Here is a 22,537-nt window from a genome sequence, read left to right as displayed (position 1 = left end):
GAAATAATTGTAAATTACAGCAAATAAGCTCACTTGGTCGTCTTCAGTTAGCTTGTAGTCTTAATATGTATAGATATATAGCTCAAATTGAGGAAAGACCGTTTTTTACAACTTATCAGATTGTCCGACCTCCTCACTCACTTTCTTTCAAACACGATCCTTTTTATTCCTGTTTCTATATAAGTATGAAGATGTACAGCGACGATGATTTTGTCCTCCATTGTTGTTTTGAATTTCTGCCTCAGCTCGCTACGTCACGTCACTACTAGAGCAAGCTCCTGATTGGTTAACGCGCCGCGAATTTACGGCAAAGTTCAGATTTTTCAACTTGCGCGTTTCGCGCGCCAAACGCCAGAATCGCTCAATTCGCGCCGCATCATCCGCAGGAGGTCTATTCACGTCTTTGCATTGACTTAACATGTAAATCACTCGCGCTTAACGCTTCATTCGCATCCGGTGTGAACGCACCATAACTAGGGTTTGTGTAAATGATGTAAATAAACTTTGATTGATTGATTCTATTAATGTAGGCTATGTAGTGTGGTAGTTGGGAGAAGGTGTGCTTGGGGGAACAGAGGATGTGTTGTAATGGTAGGGGCTGCTTGTGTAACTAGGGCAGGGAGTGATTATGTACATGGGATGGAGATTTAAAGATTTTTATTTAGAAACAGCATTGTTTCCACTGTTTTTGGACTGAGTCTGTTTCTTTTTTTGCTGACAATTTCTCAATTTCTGCTGACAATTTCTGTTATGTGATACCACGTTAGTGTAATGTTTAATAAATCATCGTGTGGAAGAATGTGTATAATAAATATAGCCTACCATGATCTGTGTTCTCCTGCATGCCCTCATGCTTGGCTTTGAAGTGCCTCAGCATTGATGACATACTTATTATTATACGCCAATTGCTGGGGAAACAGCAATGTGCAACAAACTAATTATTACATACATTACTATAATGCTACTTAATGTTGACTTCACATACATAATGGAACCTATTGTACCAACAGTAATGACAGTAAGTTACCTCGCCTAAGCCAGGTGCAGCAGGATAACCAAGGTATAATATGATCAGCTGTTATTATTGGGTGATTTTAATATACATGTGTGCTGCCCAGGTCGACCCTTGGTCAGTGAATTTGGTAATATTTTGGAATCTTTTGGTTTTATGCAACATATAAACGGAGCAACTCATATCCATGTTCACACACTGGACGTTATTTTGTCAGATGGTGTTGCTGTAGAAGATGTAAACATAGAAGATGTCTCCTTCTCTGATCACTGCCCTATTGTTTTTAATGTCCATGCTGAGAATTCTGCAGTTATGGAAAAACATCTGGGCCATTAATCTCGTATAAATTCATTTATTCCTCCTCAGTTTAGTGAAATCTACACAGCAAAATCCTCAGAGTTAAATGAACTCTGCTTAGAGTACATATGGTCCCTCTCTAAATAGTGTTAAAATAACACTGAAGCAGAGTTAATGTCTAGTTTTTGTTTTTCTCTTTTCTTCAGTGATTCTGTGATTCTGTAGTGATTAACAGCAGGTGTTCATCACTAATGTTCAATTATCACTTAATTAACTGTATAATTATCTCATTAACTTTAACTCTGCTTCAGTGTTACTTTAACACTATTTAGAGAGGGACCATATGTACTCTGAGCAGAGTTGATTTAACGCTGGTGATTTTGCTGTGTATCATGCTAACGCTGTTGAAGGATCTATTTTGAATGCTGTTGAGTCTTCCATTGGGCCTGATGAACTGACTTCTCTTCTCTATATATATTGTTGTAATATTTTAGATGCTATTGCACCTTTTAAGTTAAAGTCAACCAGACAGAAATCATATTACTGGCTCGACGATAATGCTCGCTCTCTCAGGCGGGCATGGCGTCAAGCGGAGAGGAAATGGAAACAGGATTCGTCTCTTGAGTTTTTCAAAGAATGTTTGTTTAATTTTCAGAAAGCTGCAAAATCATCTAGGTCTAAGTATTTTTCAGGTTTGATTACTAAACACTCTCATAGACCTAGAATTGTGTTTTCCACGATTAATTCAATAATTAATCCAGGTTGTCAGTTTCATGTGGAACCCTCAACTGAACTTTGTGAAAAAAATTTTTGTGAAAAAGTGTTAGCTATTCGCTCCTCTTTTACCTTGCAGTCATCAGATCTGACACTTTTTTTGCTGGCAAGTCCAGCTTCCTTTTCTTGTTTTCAAAATGTTTCTTTGAGGGAACTCTGTGATCTGGTCAATAAGATGAAGAAAACTGCCTCTTCACTTGATGTCATTCTGAGATTATTAAGGCCTCTTTTTCTGAAATCGGTACTTCCATTCAGTCATTGATTAACTTGTCTCTAAGTGCTGGGGTTGTCCCGAAATGTTTCAAGCATGCTGTAGTTCAACCTTTGCTTAAGAAACAGGGTTTGGACGAAAATTGCCTTGATAATTACTTTAAGCTTTCATTTTTATCAAAACTTTTAGAAAAAGTTGTATATTCAACAATTGATTTCCTTTTTGAATACAGCTAAATTAACAGAACCTCTCCAATCTGGTTTCTCTGCTCATCATAGCACTGAGTCTGCTTTGCTTAAAGTATTCAATGACATTTTGCTTGCAGTGGATAGTGGTAAAAATTCAGTTCTGCTGCTTCTTGGTCTTACAGCTGCTTTTGATACAGTTGATCATGATATTCTTCTCTGCCGGTTAGAAAATCTGTTTGGTATTGGGGGTATTGCTTTGCAGTGGTTCAACTCATATCTTAGAGACAGTTCTTTTTCTGTTGAGTTAGGTAAGTTTTCTTCATCTGTTGCTCCTATTACCTGTGGAGTGCCTCAAGGATCCATTTTAGGGCCACTTCTTTTTAATTTATATATGCGACCTTTGGGGGACATTATTAGGAGACACAATGTTTTATTTCATTTATATGCTGATGATACCCAGTTGTACATACCATTGAAAGCTGGCGAAACCATTCAACCCTTATTGGCCTGCCTTGGGGACATCAAGAAATGGCTGTCCAATAGCTTTCTTCAACTAAATGAAAATAAAACGGAAGTAATCGTCTTTGGCCCCCCTAAGTTGAGAAGTGGTCCTATAAATGAACTTGGCAAGCATTTGGCAAGCATTATAGGTGTAATGACTTCTCAGACCTTCAACAATAAATTGACAACTTGGTTGTTGACAGTCATTCATTATCATGCAGATTAAGGTACAGGTACATGCTGATTTAAAAATTCATCCTTTAAAAGAACAAATGAAGAGTTTGATTCCAAAACGCGATAAACGCCATTTTCAAAAAATTGAGTTTCCGCCAAAATCAGTATTGTATCTGGTTGGTATTGAAAAGTCATTTATTAATTTTGCGCAAAATGCGATATCCGTCGTGTTATTCTGTCATGTTTTCTCCCTTTCTTCCCAAAACACGACAAACGCCAGTCTCCTTTTTCTGCAGAACGTGATATATCCGCTCTCAACCAATCACAGCGCACCATTCCACGCACTGTAAACATTAAAGGCTTTTTTAAAAGCCGTTTTTAATACCAATGTACGCGGGGAAAAAAGTGTGTTTATTTAACCGTGCGGTGGCACCAGATACTCTTTAATCGGTAATGACAAATAATTCATAACATTAACAAGATGACCATTTTGGGAGCGACGGCTGAATGTATTTTTAGTAAAATGGCTGAATATAAGATAAATATTGGCAAAGTTTAGACTCTGTCATATATGTGAATCAACTTACTTTGTTGTGTATTTTCAATTTGAAAAATAACTTTTATATTGACGAATTAATTGCATTTTGAAAAAAAAAAAGTGTCATGGATTTATTGCATTTTGGGAAAAAAAATAATACGTTTTTATAATAAACTTTTTAAAATCAAAATGTAGATTTGAATTTTTAATGTTTTTATATTCCAAAAGATGCTATCTGAAAGTTTGAAACAGAAAATAGGGGTTTTCATCTTGCCACTTACTGGGTAAAGAAAACACCTTTTTACTCAAAATAATCAAAATGGAGTTATTGCACTTTGGAACCAAACTCTTCAAATACAGTAATTGCAAGCAAAGATATGTCTATCTAAAGTTATGTAATGATAGAATATCACATAGGATCATAGGCGTAATTTGCGGGTGGGAGATGTCCCCACCACTTTTTGCCAGGGTTGATATTGTTCCTACCACTTTTTGAAAGTAATTGAAAAAATAGCTTGCGGAAGGTATGTATTAAAGGAAAAACAAGGTCAACAAATCATTCTTCATAATCTACTTCGTACATGAAACACATTTTTCTGCCAGCCAAAAGCCTTTCTTTGCCCTGAACAATGAATATTCTTGTTGTGAAACTATCGCGAGACATGCTATATGCGCCATGGGCTATGTAGTTTACTTATACATAGTCTACAGATTCCTGCACATAGTATGACAAAATATTGACCTTGCAGACTGGAAAAGGGAAGGTTTAGGCGGAGTAGGACATCAGAAGCAATCTTGCCCATTTGCTCACCAGTTGTGGAAGAAGCTTCATAAAGGCCTCCTCTCTAGATTCCAGGTCTGTGTCAACATAACGTACGCAGATAGACACCTGCTCAACACCACTGATGTCCTGCATCCCATCCATTGTTATTGAATATTGCACTACTGGTAAAGCAGCAATTTCCTGTGCAATTTCAAGAATTATGCTGTTGCTCATTAAATTCATAATTTCATTTTGATTCGCTGGGCTTGATTTGCTTCCTCTTGGTTTGATTTGAAAAATTTGCTTCCTCTTGGTTGTATCCTACCAGAGGCAAGCCTTGTTGGGTCAGGAATTTAATAGCATTCACTACTTATGACAAATTTAAACTAGCCTCCTCTTTTGCTGTTTTGGAAATGTTGACCAATGTTGGCCAATGTAGATGTCTGTTTGGAAAAGGCATTAATGCAGTAAAAACACACTACCCCTTTAGGTTCAGAGCAGTAGCGCAGCCATGGGAAGCTCTTGAACCAGCTGTTCTGAAATCTAAGAGTTTTGTTTGCCAACTTCTGAACCTCAATGAGTTGAGGATCAGGCTGAAATGGTTCAGTTGTTGGGTATTTTTCAGGTGCCTGCTGTCCTGACTCTATTGAAGGATTGATTGCTGCAGCTCTGTGCTGCAGAATCACTGCAAAATTTCAATTATTTCATCATTTATTTATTTATAATATAGTTAAAACAATTTAAACATAAATAAACTTTCATGTTTTACACAAGGTTTTGTGTAGTTCAGGATTGATTAAATTATTTGATTGGATGAGGAAAATTTTTGTAGGCATTGTAGTTGTCAGACTTGATGTAATGTTCATTCTTCCATGTTCGGCATCACACCTGAATCTTAATACACTCGCACTCAAAAACTGCAGCTGAGCTGACTATGAAATTGTAAGTTCACCATATTTATCTTGCATATTTTGATTGGTATGACCCTAGATGTTGTGAATTTTTTTATTTTGGTTATTCGGATGTTTTCAGACAGATTTGTGATGCATGTGTACATCGATGTAATTTTTGAAAAGCGAAAGAGCCATCTACGTTTAAAATGAGTGAGCTAGCTTTACGAAGCTGATGAGAAGAGCCAATGAGCAAGACCTCAGTCTTATCGATGTTTTTATCTCAGAAATACAATACGAGAGAAATGAAACATCCACATTTTGACCAGCCTTAGAGTAAGTATAAAGTGTCATCTGCATAAAAGTGGTAATTAAGGTCAAATGACCTTAAAAGCAATCCAAGTGGAAATATATAAATGCTAAAAAAGTAAGGGGCCTAAAATAGAACCCTGAGGGACACCTGTAGGGACAGAACAGACCTGAAACCACTCATACAGACAAACTGTTGACGATCAGAGAGATAAAAGTAAAAGGTTGTGATTAACAGTGTCAAAAGCGGCACTAAAATCAAGAAAAACAAAAGAGAGAGAACCAGTATCTGGGGGTATTAACTAGGGATGCACCAATACAACATTTCTCTGCCGATACCGATAGCTGATGCCAATAGTTCAGTTTTTCTTAAGGAAAGAAAAATCCTTTTGGGAACCCTCTATACTGTACAGGGAATTCTCATTCGGTACACTACAATATTAGAGGTTACAATTAACAACAGAGGTATTATATTCAGCTGCTGTTTATTTTCAGATATAATAATTACACTCAAATAAAAACTGAAATGTTTAAACTTATTATCAAATAAGGTAGTTTTCATAAGCAATTGTTGTCTTCATGGCAAATTTACAAACATATAATTAACAGTAAATAAGATCCTCTCTAGTGCTTTATATATATATATATATATATATATATATATATATATATATATATATAGCTATGAAACTGTACACTGGAAAACATTCCTGAGGAAAATGTGACATGATGTGACATTGTTCACAAGCTGTTTTATTGACGTCTTTCTGCAATTGAAACAGAAATAAAGTGATTACAGTGATACATTCCGGTAAGTTGTACTATATCTTTCAACATACCTTTGATGTTCATGCATGTTTTTTGAGATATAACTTGTATTGAAAAGGAAGAAAAGACTCGCACTCCAAGCTGCCGTCTGAACTGAGGCGTTACAGCGATCTGACACGTCACATTTAAGAGCGTCAAAATGCAATTTATTCTTTGAATTTCATGATAAAAGGGACAGAATTTGAAAACTTAAACTTTTATCCTTATCAGAAGTAACAAAGGTTTTGCGATTATTTGATGGAAGGTGCTACAAATTTGATGTAGCAAAAAAAAACAACACAGATATGGCAACCTTGGCTTGAACTATGGGCATTTCATAATAAAAAATGAAAGCATTTTAAACTCAAAACCTTGGAACATTCATATGACACTCTTAAAATGTCAATATTTTTATTGTTCAATATCATTACAGCAAAAATAATAATAATAATAATAATAAAGAAAGAAAGTCAGCAGAAGGATCAATGTCATTTAAAATGTTTAAATGAATCTCTTGTGTACGAACAAAATCATGGTAAGTGATGTGTCAGTTTTTGTCTGTGATGCTCTTGGTCCATTTTCCTCATTCCTTTAATATCAGAAAAAACACACTGACTTGTAATATGTACCATAAACATTAAAGTTTTGCACTTTAGACAAAATATCACCCTCTTATTAATAATTTCTAATAATATTTTCATCACAGTGTACTATAGAGAGAGAGAGAGAGAGAGAGAGAGAGAGAGAGAGCGTGGGGACAGGACTTTTATTTTGATGTGGAGATATGACGCCATAAGGTTGCGCCGCGTTTCTGTGTCTGTTGTCTTTTTTCTCGGCTGAAGAAAGGTTTGTGTTCTTAGCAATTTAAGCGTTTTAATCGAGAACTGTTCAATCAATTGTATAGCTTTCACAAGCGATGAATCAATTATTATCGAATTTAACATTGCAATGCTTTATCTAACATTATTAATAGCGATTAAAGCTCATCCACACATGAAAAGGGGCGTCTCATTTCATATCTTGAATCCGTTTTTCGTACACGAATTCAGTCACTGTCAAGTAATGATGGAGAACCGACTTTTTGAAACTTCGAGTCAATTAAAACATATTTTGCATAACGAATCGAATCATCAAAACACAAACAAATATTTGTAATGACATTTATTTGCTTAATCTATTAAATATAACCTACAAATCAATAAATGTATAGCATAAATGTGTAAATATACTGAATGTGCTACTGTATAATTGATGTACTTTTATTAACGTGTTTTTTATGAGTGATTAACTCTGGCACACCCAGAGATTTAATTGTTAATAATTCTGTTAATTATTCTCATCTTAATCATGACTGATTGTCCAAACACACAGAAAAACTCCTGAAGCAGCTGAGATCCACGTGACACACTATTATAAAGATGGAGTTTATTAAAGAGGAGGATGAAGACATAAAGGTGGTGATTATTAAAGATGAGAGTGAAGACATGGAGATTGAAGAAACATTCAATGTGAAACAAGAAGATAGTGAGACACAAACAGGTTGGTTTCATTCTCAAAGCTGAACTCAGTCCTTATTAATCCTTATTCAAATGTCCAGCTCTACAGAAATGAATGATATTTTTGAAGAATGTCATATCAGTGTCCGAATTAAAGTAGTTTATTTGACATTGAGTGGGTCACCACATGTGGATAGTAGGAATGCTCATAATGAACCGATTAACCGACAGTAAGAATTTTAAATGATTAATACTATTGGTTAAATGGTTTTAAAAGTAATTTTTCAGGAAATTTTGGAAATCTTTGCTACATGTTAAAATAAATATGTTGCACATTTATAATTGAGCTTTTGAGAGAGGGGAAAAAAAGTCACATTTTTTTATTAGATTAAAGCTGCTGTAGGTAACTTTTGTAAAAAAAAATATTTTTTACATATTTGTTAAACCTGACATTATGTCCTGACAGTAGAATATGAGACAGATAATCTGTGAAAAAATCAAGCTCCTCTGGCTCCTCCCAGTGGTCCTATTGCCATTTGCAGAAATACACCGCTCCCGGTAAGAAACAACCAATCAGAGCCAGGAGGAGTGTCTTAGCAGTGTCAATCAATCAAGTGTACAGGCGTCAAATTCAAGATTACCGGTGTGCCGCAGCTTTGCTTATAGCGAAATAAAACGATGTTATATGCAAAGGACCACCCTGAAATCTACAAGAAACCATGCCATACATAATTTGTCAGTCCTGTTTTGAAATTATCTTAGTTGTGTAGTTCTTAAAAAATTAAACAAATCAAGCAGGGATACTTACTTGTCAAGCAGAAATGTGGCTGACTCTGCATCGGTTTTTAATCCGTTCAGGATACATAGCTCCCTCCACCTCGGAAAAGCCGCTCCGATATTTACCCTCGTTTTATTTCGGGCTCTATCTAATTCTTTCTTTTTGGCTTTTTTATCATCGTCATCTGTCTTTTTCCGTTTACCCGTTTTTATTTTATGAGCAGGTGCCACTCGAGGAATTGGCAGTTTGGATTGTTTTTCCGCCATAAGCAAAGCTGCGGCACACCGGTAATCTTGAAGCCTGTATGCGCTGGCGCTGTGTATGGGAGGGGTGAGATCAGCGCGCACGCGAGCTTGATTGATTGACACTGCTAAGACACTCCTCCTGGCTCTGATTGGTTGTTTCTTACCGGGAGCGGTGCATTTCTGCAAATGGCAATAGGACCACTGGGAGGAGCCAGAGGAGCTTGATTTTTTTTCACAGATTATCTGTCTCATATTCTACTGTCAGGACATAATGACAGGTTTAACAAATATGTAAAAAAAATGTTTTTTACAAAAGTTACCTACAGCAGCTTTAAAGGTGCAATATGAAATATGTTGTAATAAAATATCAAAAAACCACTAGGCCAGTGTTATATATTTTGTTGCGATTTACAAAAAGTTGGAAACTTAAGAAAATTGCAATTTTAACCAAGGCCCCGGGACGTGTGAGGAGTCGCCTGTCAATGGCGTCATACCCGCATTACCCTCGGTTTCCGGTTTTATTTTGTAAAAACCATGAAAACACCAAAGACGCTTTAATATATTACACGTTTTAAAGGTGCCCTAGAATTTTTTTTTAAAAGATGTAATATAAGTCTAAGGTGTCCCCAAAATACCCCATAGATTTTTCTTAATTCATTTTTTTTAACCGCCTATTTTGGGGCATAATTAGAAATGAGCCGATTCAGGGTGTGTGGCCCTTTAATTCTCGTGCTCCACGCTCCAAGAGCTTGCGCTTGCCTTAAACAACATAAAAAAAGTTCAAACAGCTAATATAACCCTTAAAATGGATCTTTACAAAGTGTTCGTCATGCAGCATGTCTAATCACGTAAGTACAGTGTTTATTTTGATGTTTACATTTGGTTCTGAATGAGTTTGAGGCTGTGCTCTGTGGCTAACGGCTAATGCTACACTGTTGGAGAGATTTATAAAGAATGAAGTTGTGTTTATTAATTATACCGACTGCAAGTATTTAAAAATGAAAATAGCGACGGCTCTTGTCTCCGTGAATACAGTAATAAATGATGGTAACTTTAACCACATTTAACAGTACATTAACAACATGCTAACGAACCATTTAGAAAGACAATTTACAAATATCACTAAAAATATCATGTTATCATGGATCATGTCAGTTATTATTGCTCCATCTGCCATTTTTTGCTATTGTCCTTGCTTGCTTACCTAGTCTGATGATTCAGCTCTGCACAGATCCAGACGTTAATACTGGCTGTCCTTGTGTAATGCCTCAATCATGGGCTGGCATATGCAAATATTGGGGGCGTACACCCCGACTGTTACGTAACAGTCGGTGTTATGTTGAGATTCGCCTGTTCTTCGGAGGTCTTTTAAACAAATGACATTTATATAAGGAGGAAACAATGGAGTTTGAGACTCACTGTATGTCTTTTCCACGTACTGAACTCTTGTTATTTAACTATGCCGAGGTAAATTCAATTTTTGAATCTAGGGCACCTTTAATAGACAAGGGAACAACTGTTTTGATATATTTATAGACAGAAAACTAATTGTTGTTATAGCTGAACAATTTGTCTTATTGTTTAAATCTAAATTTTTTTCTAAATTTTTTTTGCGAGTACCATGCTTTACCATGCCTCAGAGAAAAACACTATTTTGTGAAGTAGCTAACATAGCATAATCAGGTGCAGCTTTATTTTTAGTAACAGTAATACAGCATTTTCTCAATCATACAATAAGTTTTAAAATTAATTGCATGCCATTTATCAACACAAGCCATCCAGCATTTAATATAATATTCTGAAATCTTACTGCAGTGTGTCTCAAACAAGTGTCTCACAGCAGCCGCTGAGCGAACACACAGAGTAACATTTATAACATAATTTTCAACACACTCAAATATATCTATATCTATAAATATGATGAACAGAGCTGCGTTACTTCAGACTCATGACTGAAAAAAACGGAAGCAGCGCCCGCGACTGTGTCATAATAAAGGTCCCGCTGCGTGTTGCGCAATCGCTCCAGCGGCCTCGTTCAGCTCCACAACACTCGGTCCTGCTCTGCTTCATACTACAGTAACATTAATAATCACATCCATGAACATGATTTCTTCCCGAGTCCTATCCCTATTCTTTTGCATCGTCTGTTGAGATGGAGACATCTCAACACATGTCCCAAGATTCCACACTCAGACTTGGCGTCATCAAACTACGCCTTTGTTTTGAATAGGCCTCTAGCAGGCAGAAATCTTACATACTGCACCTTTACTGTAATATACCAGTAATAAAGTGAAATGTTTATAAACATAAACACTATAGCTTTAGGTTGTTTTAGTTTCCTTCACTCCACAACAAATCCTTTAAATTGAACAATATTCAGAACAAGAATGAAAAATAAAAGTAGCTATATAAACATCAAGCCAAAACGAATTCATTTAAAGTGAAACTGAAACAGAAACTGGCACTGGGCTCATGTAGCTTACCTCTCATTTGCCACGAATCCAAATGTTTCCATATTCACAATGTATTTGGGTGTTTTGTACTTTTCTCGCTCTCCAATATGCATGTAAAACATCATCCTTCACATAAATGTGCTTGGCATAACATAGTGAGGCGGTGGTCATGGTGAATGGCACAGACTGTACTACATACAGACTATTTAAACTAAACAGTGTATAGCGGACAAAAAAAGCGAATTAAATATTTTAACAGAGAGCAATACTTCTATATTTCCAGTAGTATAGTAAATTGCACACAGTTTGTTCTTGTTTCGTTTAGACCCCAAAGGATTACATACTTCAAATTCATCTTCATAAAAATGTAGCCTTAGGGCTTGTTGGTTACCTGCAAAGAATTTATTTTTTATTTTTTATTTTTTTTTAAATGAAGTCCATTTTAACCTTCAAGTAACTTCGTCTTGTTACCGCTTGAGACTCTTAGTATGTAATATACAGGTTCAGCCATCTCAGATTTTGATTTACAAAACTCTTAACTTGTGTGGAGACCCAATAAGTCTTGAGACTTCTGAAAAAAAGTCAGGTATAGCACTTCTTGATGTTCTGGTCATGCAGCAAGATCAAAATTTCTTTCATTTAGATGATATGCAAGAAATGCATCATAGTTCTCCTTGAAAAAACTAAATAATTAATCATGAACAAATGATGAACATATCACTAGTAACCAATATATCAACACCTTTCCCACGATTGTTCGAGCTTCCATGTTTATCATATTTGATGCAAGCATTTGTAACGAATCACTCTAAAATCATTTATTTGCAGTTTACTTTTAACTGTCGTCAGACTGTCTTAGACGTCGTTACTAAAATGTGTTATTATGGGTTGCATCTTGCTTTGGACTTGACTGACAGACTGGAATTCTGACACTGCAAGCTTCATGCTTTCTAACGTTAAACTTTTCTCTTTTTTTGCAATTATTCTGCTTTAAAAGTTTATATCAGTAGTCCCATATTCATAATTGTGATCTCAGTCTGTTTACATATAATATCTTAATATTATCATTAACTTATTATAATAGCTTTAATGTATTTGAAGTGTGCACCTAGAACTAGTAAAATATTGGATCAGGACTCTGTATTGCCAAATACTCAATATTAAATCACTCTTCTCAGATCGGGGGCACCAAAATGATGTCTGTTACTTTGTGCCATTTAAAATGGTCTTAAACTTGTATCCATCTTTTTTCCACCTTAGACCTAATGCATCTGAAAGAGGAGAGTGAAGACCCGAATGATGTAAAGGAAGAAGAACATCATGATTTTATAACTGGAGAAAATTCTTTTAGTTGCTCCCAGACTGAAATGACTTCCTCTCAAAAAAGTGCTCAAAAGCCAGGACCTAGAAGTTTCACCTGCTTTCAGTGTGGAAAGAGTTTTAATCACCATGGAAACCTTAAAGTCCACATGAGAATTCACAATGGAGAGAAGCCTTTCTCCTGCCAACAGTGTGGAAAAGGTTTCACTGAAAAGGGAAACCTTAAAAAACACATGCTAATTCACACTGGAGAGAAACCTTACACGTGCTCTCAGTGTGGAAAGAGTTTCACTGGAAAAGGAAGTCTTAAAGTCCACATGAGAGTTCACTCTGGAGAGAGCCCTTACACCTGTCAACACTGTGGAAAGACTTTTACACATAAAGGAACGGTTAATGTCCACATGAGAATTCACACTGGAGAGAAACCTTATGTTTGCTCTCAGTGTGGAAACAGTTTTACACATCAAGGAAGCCTTAAAGTCCACATGAGAAGTCACACTGGAGAGAAGCCTTTCGCATGTGATCAGTGTGGAAAGAGGTTCAAACGTAAAGTAAACCTTGATTGCCACATGAGGATTCACTCAAGAGATAACAGTTTTATATGTCATCAATGTGGAAGGAGCTTCACAGACAGCAATCTCCTTAAGAATCATGTAATAACTCACATTGGAGAGAAACCTTGTGTCATGTGTCATCACTGTGGACAGACTTGCTCGAACAAAGCAATCCTCAAGATTCACATGAGAGTTCACACCGGAGAGAAGCCTTTCACCTGCCGTCAGTGTGGAATGAGTTTCACAGTTGAAGGAAACCTAAAGACACACATGAGAGTTCACACTGGAGAGAAGCCTTTCTCATGCCCTCAGTGTGAAAAGAGTTTTACAGTTAAAGCAAACTTGAAGACACACATGAGGCTTCACACTGGAGAGAAGCCTTTCACGTGTCTTCAGTGCGAGAAGAGTTTCACGTATCACACAGAGTTGAAACGTCATTTGCAAACGCATTCTGGAAAGAAATCGCAGTGTTCTTCAGTGTGACGGAGGTTAAGAAAACTGAACAATTTCAAAAATCACCTGCAGATTCACTCACTTAATTGTGATCAGTGTAATAAAAAATATTTTGTTATCACACCTAAAGATACACTCAAGTAATTTATATATAAGACCCTTCTTTTATTTATTTATTTATTTTATTTATTTATTTATTTTGATTTTGAAGAGTTTAAGTTTACCTGGCTCTGCCATTTAAAATGGCCCCAGAAATGTATATATCTATTTATGTATGTATATATTTAATATGTATCTATTCATATCCTTCAATATGTATCTGAAACTAATTTTGTTTGAATAAAGGAATCGCTCAGAATCAATGTCAGAAGCCATATGTTACATAAACTTCCATCTTGCTGTCAAATTGCACAATGTAATGAAAATTATAAATAAAAGGACATAAAATGAACAACATAATGAACAATTTTATTTTGCAGCAGAGCGATGACATCTCCGATCGGCGATCATTATCCAGTCTCGTGTATACTACATTTAGCCAAGGCTGCAAAACTGCCTTTCTGCCACAAATGTGGTAGAACTATCACTTCAACCACTAAAGATTGCTTTATAAATAATCTTCCTGATTAGTTTCATCACCTTAGCATACCAGATCGCTTAGAAGAACTCAAGGTTATTGATTCTCTCTTTTCCAGTACACTAGACTCAGTTGCTCCTTTGCGCATAAAGAAATTATTCCAAGGCCGTGGTACAACGAGCACACTCAGGCCCTTAAGAGAACAGCTAGAAAAATGGAGGGCAGCTGGGAGAAAACAAAACTAGAGGTTTTTCACATTTCCTGGAAAGAAAGCATTTTTATGTACAGAAAGGTCTTAAAAACCGCTAGATCTACTTATTTTTCAAATCTCTTAGAAGAAAAAAACACAACCTTAGGTATTTATTTGATACAGTGGCTAAATTCATGAGAAATAAAGCTTCAACTATTGATGTTTCCAAACAGCACAGCAGCAATGACTTTATGAACTTCTCTACTTGCAAGATTGACAATATTAGAGAGAAAATTGTGACCATGGAACTGTCTACTACAGTATCGCGTCAGACAGTGTATTGTAGTGTCCCTGAGGAAAAATTCTCTAAACTTGTTAAATCATCAAAATCAACAACATGTATGTTAGGCCATATACTGGCTAAGCTATTGAAAGAGATGCTTCCAGAGGTCATAGATCCTCTTCTTAATATTGTTAATTCATCTTTATCACTAGGATACTTACCAAAAACTTTAAGCTGGCTATTATTACACCTCTTATTAAAAAACCACAACTTGATCCTAGAGAATTGGTCAATTACAGGCCGATCTCAAATCTACCTTTTCTGTCAAAAATACTAGAAAAAGCATCATCGCAACTATGTTCCTATTTAGAAAGAAATGGTATCTGTGAGGATTTCCAGTCAGGATTTAGACTGTACCATAGTACTGAGACGGCTCTCATTAGAGTTACTAATGATTTGCTCTTATCATCAGATCGTGGTTTTATCTCTCTACTAGTGTTACTGGATCTTAGTGCTGCTTTTGACACTATTGACCACAATATTCTTTTGAATAGACTCGAAAAATATGTTGGCATTAGTGGCTTGATTAAAATCATACGTATATGACAGTTATCAGTTTGTATCAGTAAATGAAGAGATGTCATATCGATCACAAGTTCAATATGGAGTACTGCAAAGCTCAGTACTAGGACCGTTGCTTTTCACCCTGTACCTGCTACCCTTAGCATTAAGAAGCATAGTATTAGTTTTCACTGTTACGCTGATGATACTCAGCTCTAGGGCCGCATTAAGACTACAAGGGGCCCCTGGGCTTTACTTCTTGAGGGGGCCCTTCATCCACCAGAACTATCACCTACATCCACTCAATCTTAGAAAAAAAACATTGAAATTGCACTTAAACGATTTGGCTTAGTGCGATTATGAAATCGCAAAGCAGCGATTATTTTTTTTTATGCGCGGCTTGTCAATGAACTATGACTCCAAATGCTAATCCATCTGAAAGCACTGAGATTTTGAATTGCTTATAATGTGCATTTGAAATAACAACACACGTCAAAACATCTTTCCAGACATGAGAAGCATTTATTAACATCTTGTCCAACAAAAGACAATATTTAACAACGTGTTTTTACTCCAAACTCACTTCATAACGACAGTTGAGCGTCCTTCTGTGAGATGATGTGGCTTCTTACACAGAATAAGGCAGTCATGTGTTTATTATCAAAACGTTTCAGTCATGTTTAATCAATCAAAACGTTTCAATCTTCTGTTTATTCAGCTACAGAGATAGTATAGGATTTCCTGGAATGATGCGTGTTCTACTTCGGCAGCAGGGCATATTTGCAGTTTCTGCACAAAGAGCGCCCTCTGGCTTTCAGATGGAGAAGCATTTACTACTGATCACAGAACCGTACAGCTCTGACAAGCTGCGCATAAAATAAGCGCATCTTTTGCCAAATCGCGTGCGATAAAATTGCAGTAAATTGCCCTACTCAATCTTCTTAATCACAAAGTGCAAGTTATCAGCCTTTTATTTTGCATGAATAAATGCCATTACTAAAGCATCCAAACATATAGGTCTGTTATAAAATATAAATATCACTGCATGAACTACATATTGGCACATGAACTATTTGTACAGGCTACTCATTTCAAAGACTGCATCCTCCGGAGGTCGCATTTGAAGGCTGTATACGTCATTGAGGCCGGCTCATTTTAGAAAAACAACCGTTGGATTGCAAAGTAAGAAAGAAATACAGCATTTTGCACCTCACGAGGAATAACCATCGATTTTATTATGGTTGCTTTTCTTAAATAAGACATCCTTAATGATGTATGCAGCCTTCATATGCGACCTCCGGAGGACGCAGCCTCTGAAATGAGACGCAGATTCGAACAGTAACAAAGGCGTCAGTTTTACCATTTCAATTCCAGCGCGAGTCCTTGTCTTTTGGAAGTGCATGCAAAGTGGATTTGCTTTTACACCGTAAAGATGTCATGTCAACATGTCAACAACACAAACCAAACTCTTCCAGTCTCAGCTTTTTGAAGTCTCAGTGTTTGAAGGCGGGTCAAAATAGATGTTGTTCATGAGCAACCGGGTGCCATTATGAAAATTTTTATGTAGGTTTGTAACAGGAAGTGAGACTGGAATTGCTGAAGACTCATTTTGGCAGTTCAGAATCAATTCATTCTTTAAGGCAAAAATTACTTTTTTATCCTGCACTTTGATCTTTATGTGACAAAAACACGCAAGTTCGACTCAAATGTTTAATGCCATGATTGTTACCATCTATTTGCATTAGTTTATATCCAGCTGGTCGCTTTTATCAATTCGTTATGCAGCAAAGTTGCAAAATTAAAATTAATGTCATGAGAAAGCAAACTGTATCATCACACTGTGAACCCGGATAAGTAGAATCTACTTAAAAAAAAACGAGGTAACTCGTTGCCTTAACATTTTTAAGTAACGAAGCATTAGTTGAATAAGTGAAGTGGACTACGTTCAATGTACTTAAGCCCATAATGGAATGGAATAGAAGATTTAAGTTAAATGTACTTATAACTGAGTTACAGTAACTGAAGATACTTAGTTTAAAAAATCATTCCCCACCCATTTATTTAACTCAGTTTGTTAAGTAAGCATTACTCCATTACCAATTCAACTAAATTGTATATTGTAACTGACCCAACTTAACTTTTAGTTCCTGAAACTCAAAATATCTTTCAATCAATAGAGCCATGTAAAATAAATACATACAACTGCAACATTACAAGCCTAATAGGCTTCTAGTGTGTAGTTTCCTCAGTGATGGCATGAAAAGAAAAAAAATCTCTTCCTCTTTACCACCAATCATTACAATATTGTACTGCGCCTCTTCAAATTTGGTTGACAAACTGGCAAGATAAAACTCAGCCCTGCTGAACACTGGCATCTTAACATTTATACTTCAACACTTAACATTTACTCTTTTACATTTGGTTGACAAACTGGCAAGATAAAACTCAGCCCTGCTGAACACTGGCATCTTAACATTTATACTTCAACACTTAAAGGGATACACCACTTTTTTTGGAAATAGGCTCATTTTACTACTTCCCCAGAGCTAAACAGTTGAGTTTTACCGTTTTCAAATCCATTCAGCCGATCTCCGGGTCTGGCGGTACCACTGTTAGCATAGCTTAGCATAGATCATTGAATCGGACAAGACAATTAGCATCTCTCTCAAAAAAAATGACCAAAGAGTTTCGATATTTTTCCTATTTAAAACTTGACTCTTCTGTGGTTACATCGTGTACTAAGACCGACAGAAAATGAAAAGTTGTGATTTTCTAAGCTGATATGGCTGGGAACTATACTCTCATTCCTGCGTAATAATCAAGAAACTTTGCTGCCGTACCATGAGTCCAGCATGCGTAATGATATGACGCAGTGCCTGAAAATAGTCGACCCTATAGTCTACCAAGCTGGGGACTATTTTCAGGCGCTGCGTCATATCATTATGCCTGCTGGACAGAAGGCAAAGCTCTGCTACTTGGGCGGAGTGATTTGCTTTGCAGCAAGCCTTTCTGAGAATATAGTTCCCGGTTTGTTTACGGTTAGAGGATGGCTGTGTCTCATGTTACGTTGTTTTTGGTACACGCTGTGACTATACAAATCACAACATGTAAATAGGAACATGTTGGCATTATTTTGTCACTTTTGTCACAATTCGATGGGCTGCTATGCTGGAGCCGTCAGACAGCGTTACAACACGCATGGACATGAGAAGGGGTATGTATGTACTTATCTAACTCTGGGGGATAGGATGAATAAGACAAAGTCCCAATAAGTCGGCGTGTTCCTTTAAAGAGAAGAAAGCATCTACCAACAGGATAGCTCACATTACCAGTACATTTATTTACACGTGTGTTCTTTCAAGCTCAATCAAGTATCAGAATGTCTTCTAAGACGTAAATATATAGTTGAAAATCAACTAACCTTTGTTTGTCGCATCAGGTCAGCCAAGACCTGCCCTGTGAGGCCCCTCTTTGCCTTGAAGATTTCCATGAGCCTGGGACTGTGATGGTCAAGGGCCTCGTAGAAATCCTGTCTCAGGCTCTTACCAACCACCCTGCTGAACTTTAGACACACCTGAAACATGTAAAAACAAAACATGTTCATGTTCAAATGAGTTGACACCATGATGTGATCTTTTTATGCAACAACCCAGTCTGCATGTATTACTCTTTAATACAATTTTGATGAGTACCACGAAGCCCCTCTAGTGACAGCAGAGGGGCTCCGAAGAATACAGCATATGAGACAAATCTATAGGCCTACCTGGTGTTCAGTAAAGAGAGCTGGCCAACGTTGACATATCTGGGTGATAGCAGGCTTGTCCTTCACAACTTCTGCTTGATGAGGGCTCCATTTGGGGTTTTCTTTTTCATTTCGTCCACCATGAGCTGTCAAGCATCTTCAAGGCTGGAGTCATCGTGTCCATCTGGATAATCTGGTAAGTAATTGACTTCTCCTATCTTTGGCTTCTTGATTCTCTTGTTAGGCGGGTCTCCACAAAGAGAGTGCTTTCCATGTTTACCACCGTTCACGGTGACCCCGCTGACACATTTTTGTTCGGTAATTCCCCATCTTGAATTTCAAGCTGTTTTTCCAACCGCACCAGCCGGACACTGATCCTTGTTCTTTGAGACATCGGTGTGTTCGCACCAGTGCTGAGGCAACAGCTTCAAATTCTGCACTTGTTGGATATGCTTTCAAGGCATATATGGTCTCGGCCAGCCTCTCAAGGATGTCGTGTTTGAGCTCCTTTGACGGATTGAGGTGTGTTCCATCCCTGAGATGGAGCAGGTTTGCTTGACGCAGTCTATATTCCACATCCACAGAGAATTTCGGTATATGCATATCAAATACCTCTGGCCACTGGCGTTGTCTTTCCTCAGAGGAGTTGGAGAGGATGTCCGTGTCTGCCTGGCTGGGTGTGTCGATTAGTTCTTCACTTGATGTTGACCGTGGGACAGGCACCTCCACAAGAGAAAGCACTGGAATGATTTTAAGGGTAGGTCGCACAGTCAGCTCTGATATCTCTGTTAGATTGCACAGTTCGTTGTCGAAGTTGGGATCTTTAAACTGTAAGCTGAAGTGATAGTTTATTTGAAGAACATCTTTAAGGGAGTGAATTAAATGGTCAACTGTATCAGGCTTTGTCGTCAGTTCCACCTTCCTTATGTCTGCTTCAGTGAAGATAACTCTCACAAGCATTCTCTGTTGCTCCGCCATCTGGGGAGAAAGAGAGAGCTTGTTCAGCACAGAATATAACGTTTGAGAGTCACCATTAGTTTCCCACCTATTCTGTAAGCTGAAAGGGGGAAAACATTGTTAAGCTCTGACAGCGGAACCACACACAGGGGTGGGGTTACAGAGTAGCAAACTTCATACGATCGAAGGTGCTCATGGTACCATGCACTCATTACTCTGCACACAAACATGATTTCTGTATGAACTGCAACAATATGTGTGATCTGCCTAAACTCAGGGAGACCTTAGCAGGATCCAGCAGAGACTACCATATCTGCCTTGTATGTAACTCCATCTAGACATATGGATGATGCTACAAAAACTGCTGCTGGCTTGTGGATTTTCTGACGGAGTACCATCTGGACGTTATCAGGGAATGATGATACCGAGACTGTAGTGACCTTCTCCATCTCGACTGAAGGTTTGAAAAATGAGCTTGAGTCCAAATGATAGCTGACTGCTTTCTGGTGTTTCACAGCAAGTGTAAGGGCTACATTCCTGTAGTTCTTAGCGTCACGGATAACCTTTTTGAAAAATTTGTGCTTGCCCTCAAAGCGCATAGTCCAGACATCACACAGTGGACCAAATGCCTTAATAAGTTGAGGGTAATGTTCTATGTAGTGGTGTTTTGGTCGTAATCTTAACTCTGGGAATGTAGACTGCAGCAGTTCTCTGTGTTCTGCTAACTTGCACTCCAGGAAGTAGAGTGTCTCATCAGTAAACCTGGGGGCAACTACTAACTCCACAATGTCTTTGACAAGCATTAGAACTTCCCATGCCTTTTCCCCCGGAGGAACATACTGACCAACAAGAAATGGAAGGAGCCTAATTAGAGACCAGTTCTCATGTGCATTTCCCCCGATTGTTCCTTTTGTGGAGAAGCCATTTGTAATAGGCTGTGGCTGGTCAGTTTTGTCAGTAAAGGTGTATGTAAAGGACCTGATAGCCTGATTCAGTGTTTCTAGATTAGAATATCCCTTGGAAATCAGATCTGAAAGGCACAAAGACAACTCTATGGGGACTATGCCCTCCAGAAGATCATGCATGAGGTCAGGAGGGTAACCTTTAACAACATGAAAGTGCTCCAGTTTTGCAGTCAAAGGGCACTTTTTTTTCACACCGTATTTTCTACCCAGTTCTGGGTCTTCCATCACTTCCTGCACTTGTCTGTCATGCCTGTCTTTGTCTCTGAGCTCAAAGGCACCAGAGCTCACCTCTTTTTCCTGAGTGTCACTTCTACTTGCCATGCAGAATCTGCAGAACTTATCAACAGAGAAGTTCTCGTAGAATCCTGCCAGTGCATGAGCACCTAGGTTGTCAGCAGCTACATACAAAACAGTTCCTTTCACACTTGCACCTAAGGCCTCTACGTAAACACCATCTTTTTCTAGTGACATCAGATCATGTATAAGTGGGTCCAGCACTTTATCATAACCACATTCTTTTAAGTGGTTGTGTTGCATATAAGAGCAAGTTGGATAGAGTTGAGTGATGCTCTATATTTTGCTGGTATATTGGCAATTACCCAGTACACAGCACACATCTTATGCTTCTTCTTCGATGTTCCTAACGGATTGGCGACTTCAGAGTCATCGATGTACAGTCCAATGGCAATTGTGAACTCATCACTAGTAAGAAGGCCTTTTTCTCTGAAGTATACACCATCTACATGAGTTTTGTATTCATTTGGAACATGTATTTCCTCAGACATTGCTTTATCTAACACATCTGTCCTGCTCAGCAACTTCTGCAGCATTTGCTGTATGGGAACATATACAACTGATTTCTTGTATTTGTCAACTACATACTCTACAGGCATTACCAGCGGAAAATTTTTAGACACATACGATGCTCTCTTTTTCGTGGTTGCTAAGGAACCAACTTTGCCGCAAAATGTCATTACGTTGGTCTCTGAAACGGCACTGCACTGTTTCACAATGGACTCATCTATCTCGGAATCATACTCCTTAAGAATCATCTTCACCTTATGATGCAGAAGTGGCTCTGACAAATAATGTATATCACAAAGCTGTTTGATAACTTCCTGTACAGGGCGCTCATGTATATGGAGGATAGTCTGCATCTTTAAAAAAAGTGCAGCCAAGTTGTGCTCTAACTGCTTTTCCAAATCATGAAGATCTATCTCACAAGCTTCTTCACTGACATCATCTATCTCCCCCATGTCTTCAGTTGGCATTTGCTCATCTGCAACATCACTGTCTTTGTTTTCATCACTTATGTCAACATTAACTATTTCTTTCTTGAACATCTTCCAGTTGTCTTCTCTATGTGCTTTACTTTTATGTGCATTGAAAGTTGAATACACACTGCTCTCAAATCTACAGCCTGCATATGGACACTGAACCTTCTGGTTAACTTTCAAGTGTCTGCTTTGGAGGTGGGTGAAAAATTCAGTTTCAGAGCA

General features: G+C 37.6%; 1 protein-coding gene across 1 annotated transcript; it reads left to right on the top strand.

Annotated features, from left to right (window-relative positions):
- The first annotated feature begins 7,214 nt into the window (after positions 1 to 7,214).
- LOC125245834 (gastrula zinc finger protein XlCGF57.1-like) lies at positions 7,215 to 14,121 on the top strand. The gene is made up of 3 exons (XM_048156619.1): positions 7,215 to 7,310; positions 7,836 to 8,003; positions 12,697 to 14,121. Exons 2-3 carry the CDS (start codon positions 7,883 to 7,885, stop codon positions 13,791 to 13,793), a joined length of 1,218 nt encoding a protein of 405 aa, XP_048012576.1. The 5' UTR covers positions 7,215 to 7,310; positions 7,836 to 7,882; the 3' UTR covers positions 13,794 to 14,121.
- Positions 14,122 to 22,537: the final 8,416 nt, after the last annotated feature.

The sequence above is a fragment of the Megalobrama amblycephala genome, linkage group LG14 (genome assembly GCF_018812025.1).
Source record: "Megalobrama amblycephala isolate DHTTF-2021 linkage group LG14, ASM1881202v1, whole genome shotgun sequence".
Classification (NCBI taxonomy): domain Eukaryota; kingdom Metazoa; phylum Chordata; class Actinopteri; order Cypriniformes; family Xenocyprididae; genus Megalobrama; species Megalobrama amblycephala.
This window is presented reverse-complemented; position numbering and strand designations above follow the sequence as displayed.

Coding starts and splice junctions, on each gene's coding strand:
- LOC125245834 (XM_048156619.1), top strand. CDS start 7,883: ATGGAGTTTATTAAAGAGGAGGATGAAGACATAAAGGTGGTGATTATT. Junction 8,004..12,696: donor AGATAGTGAGACACAAACAG/GTTGGTTTCATT, acceptor TTTCCACCTTAG/ACCTAATGCATCTGAAAGAG.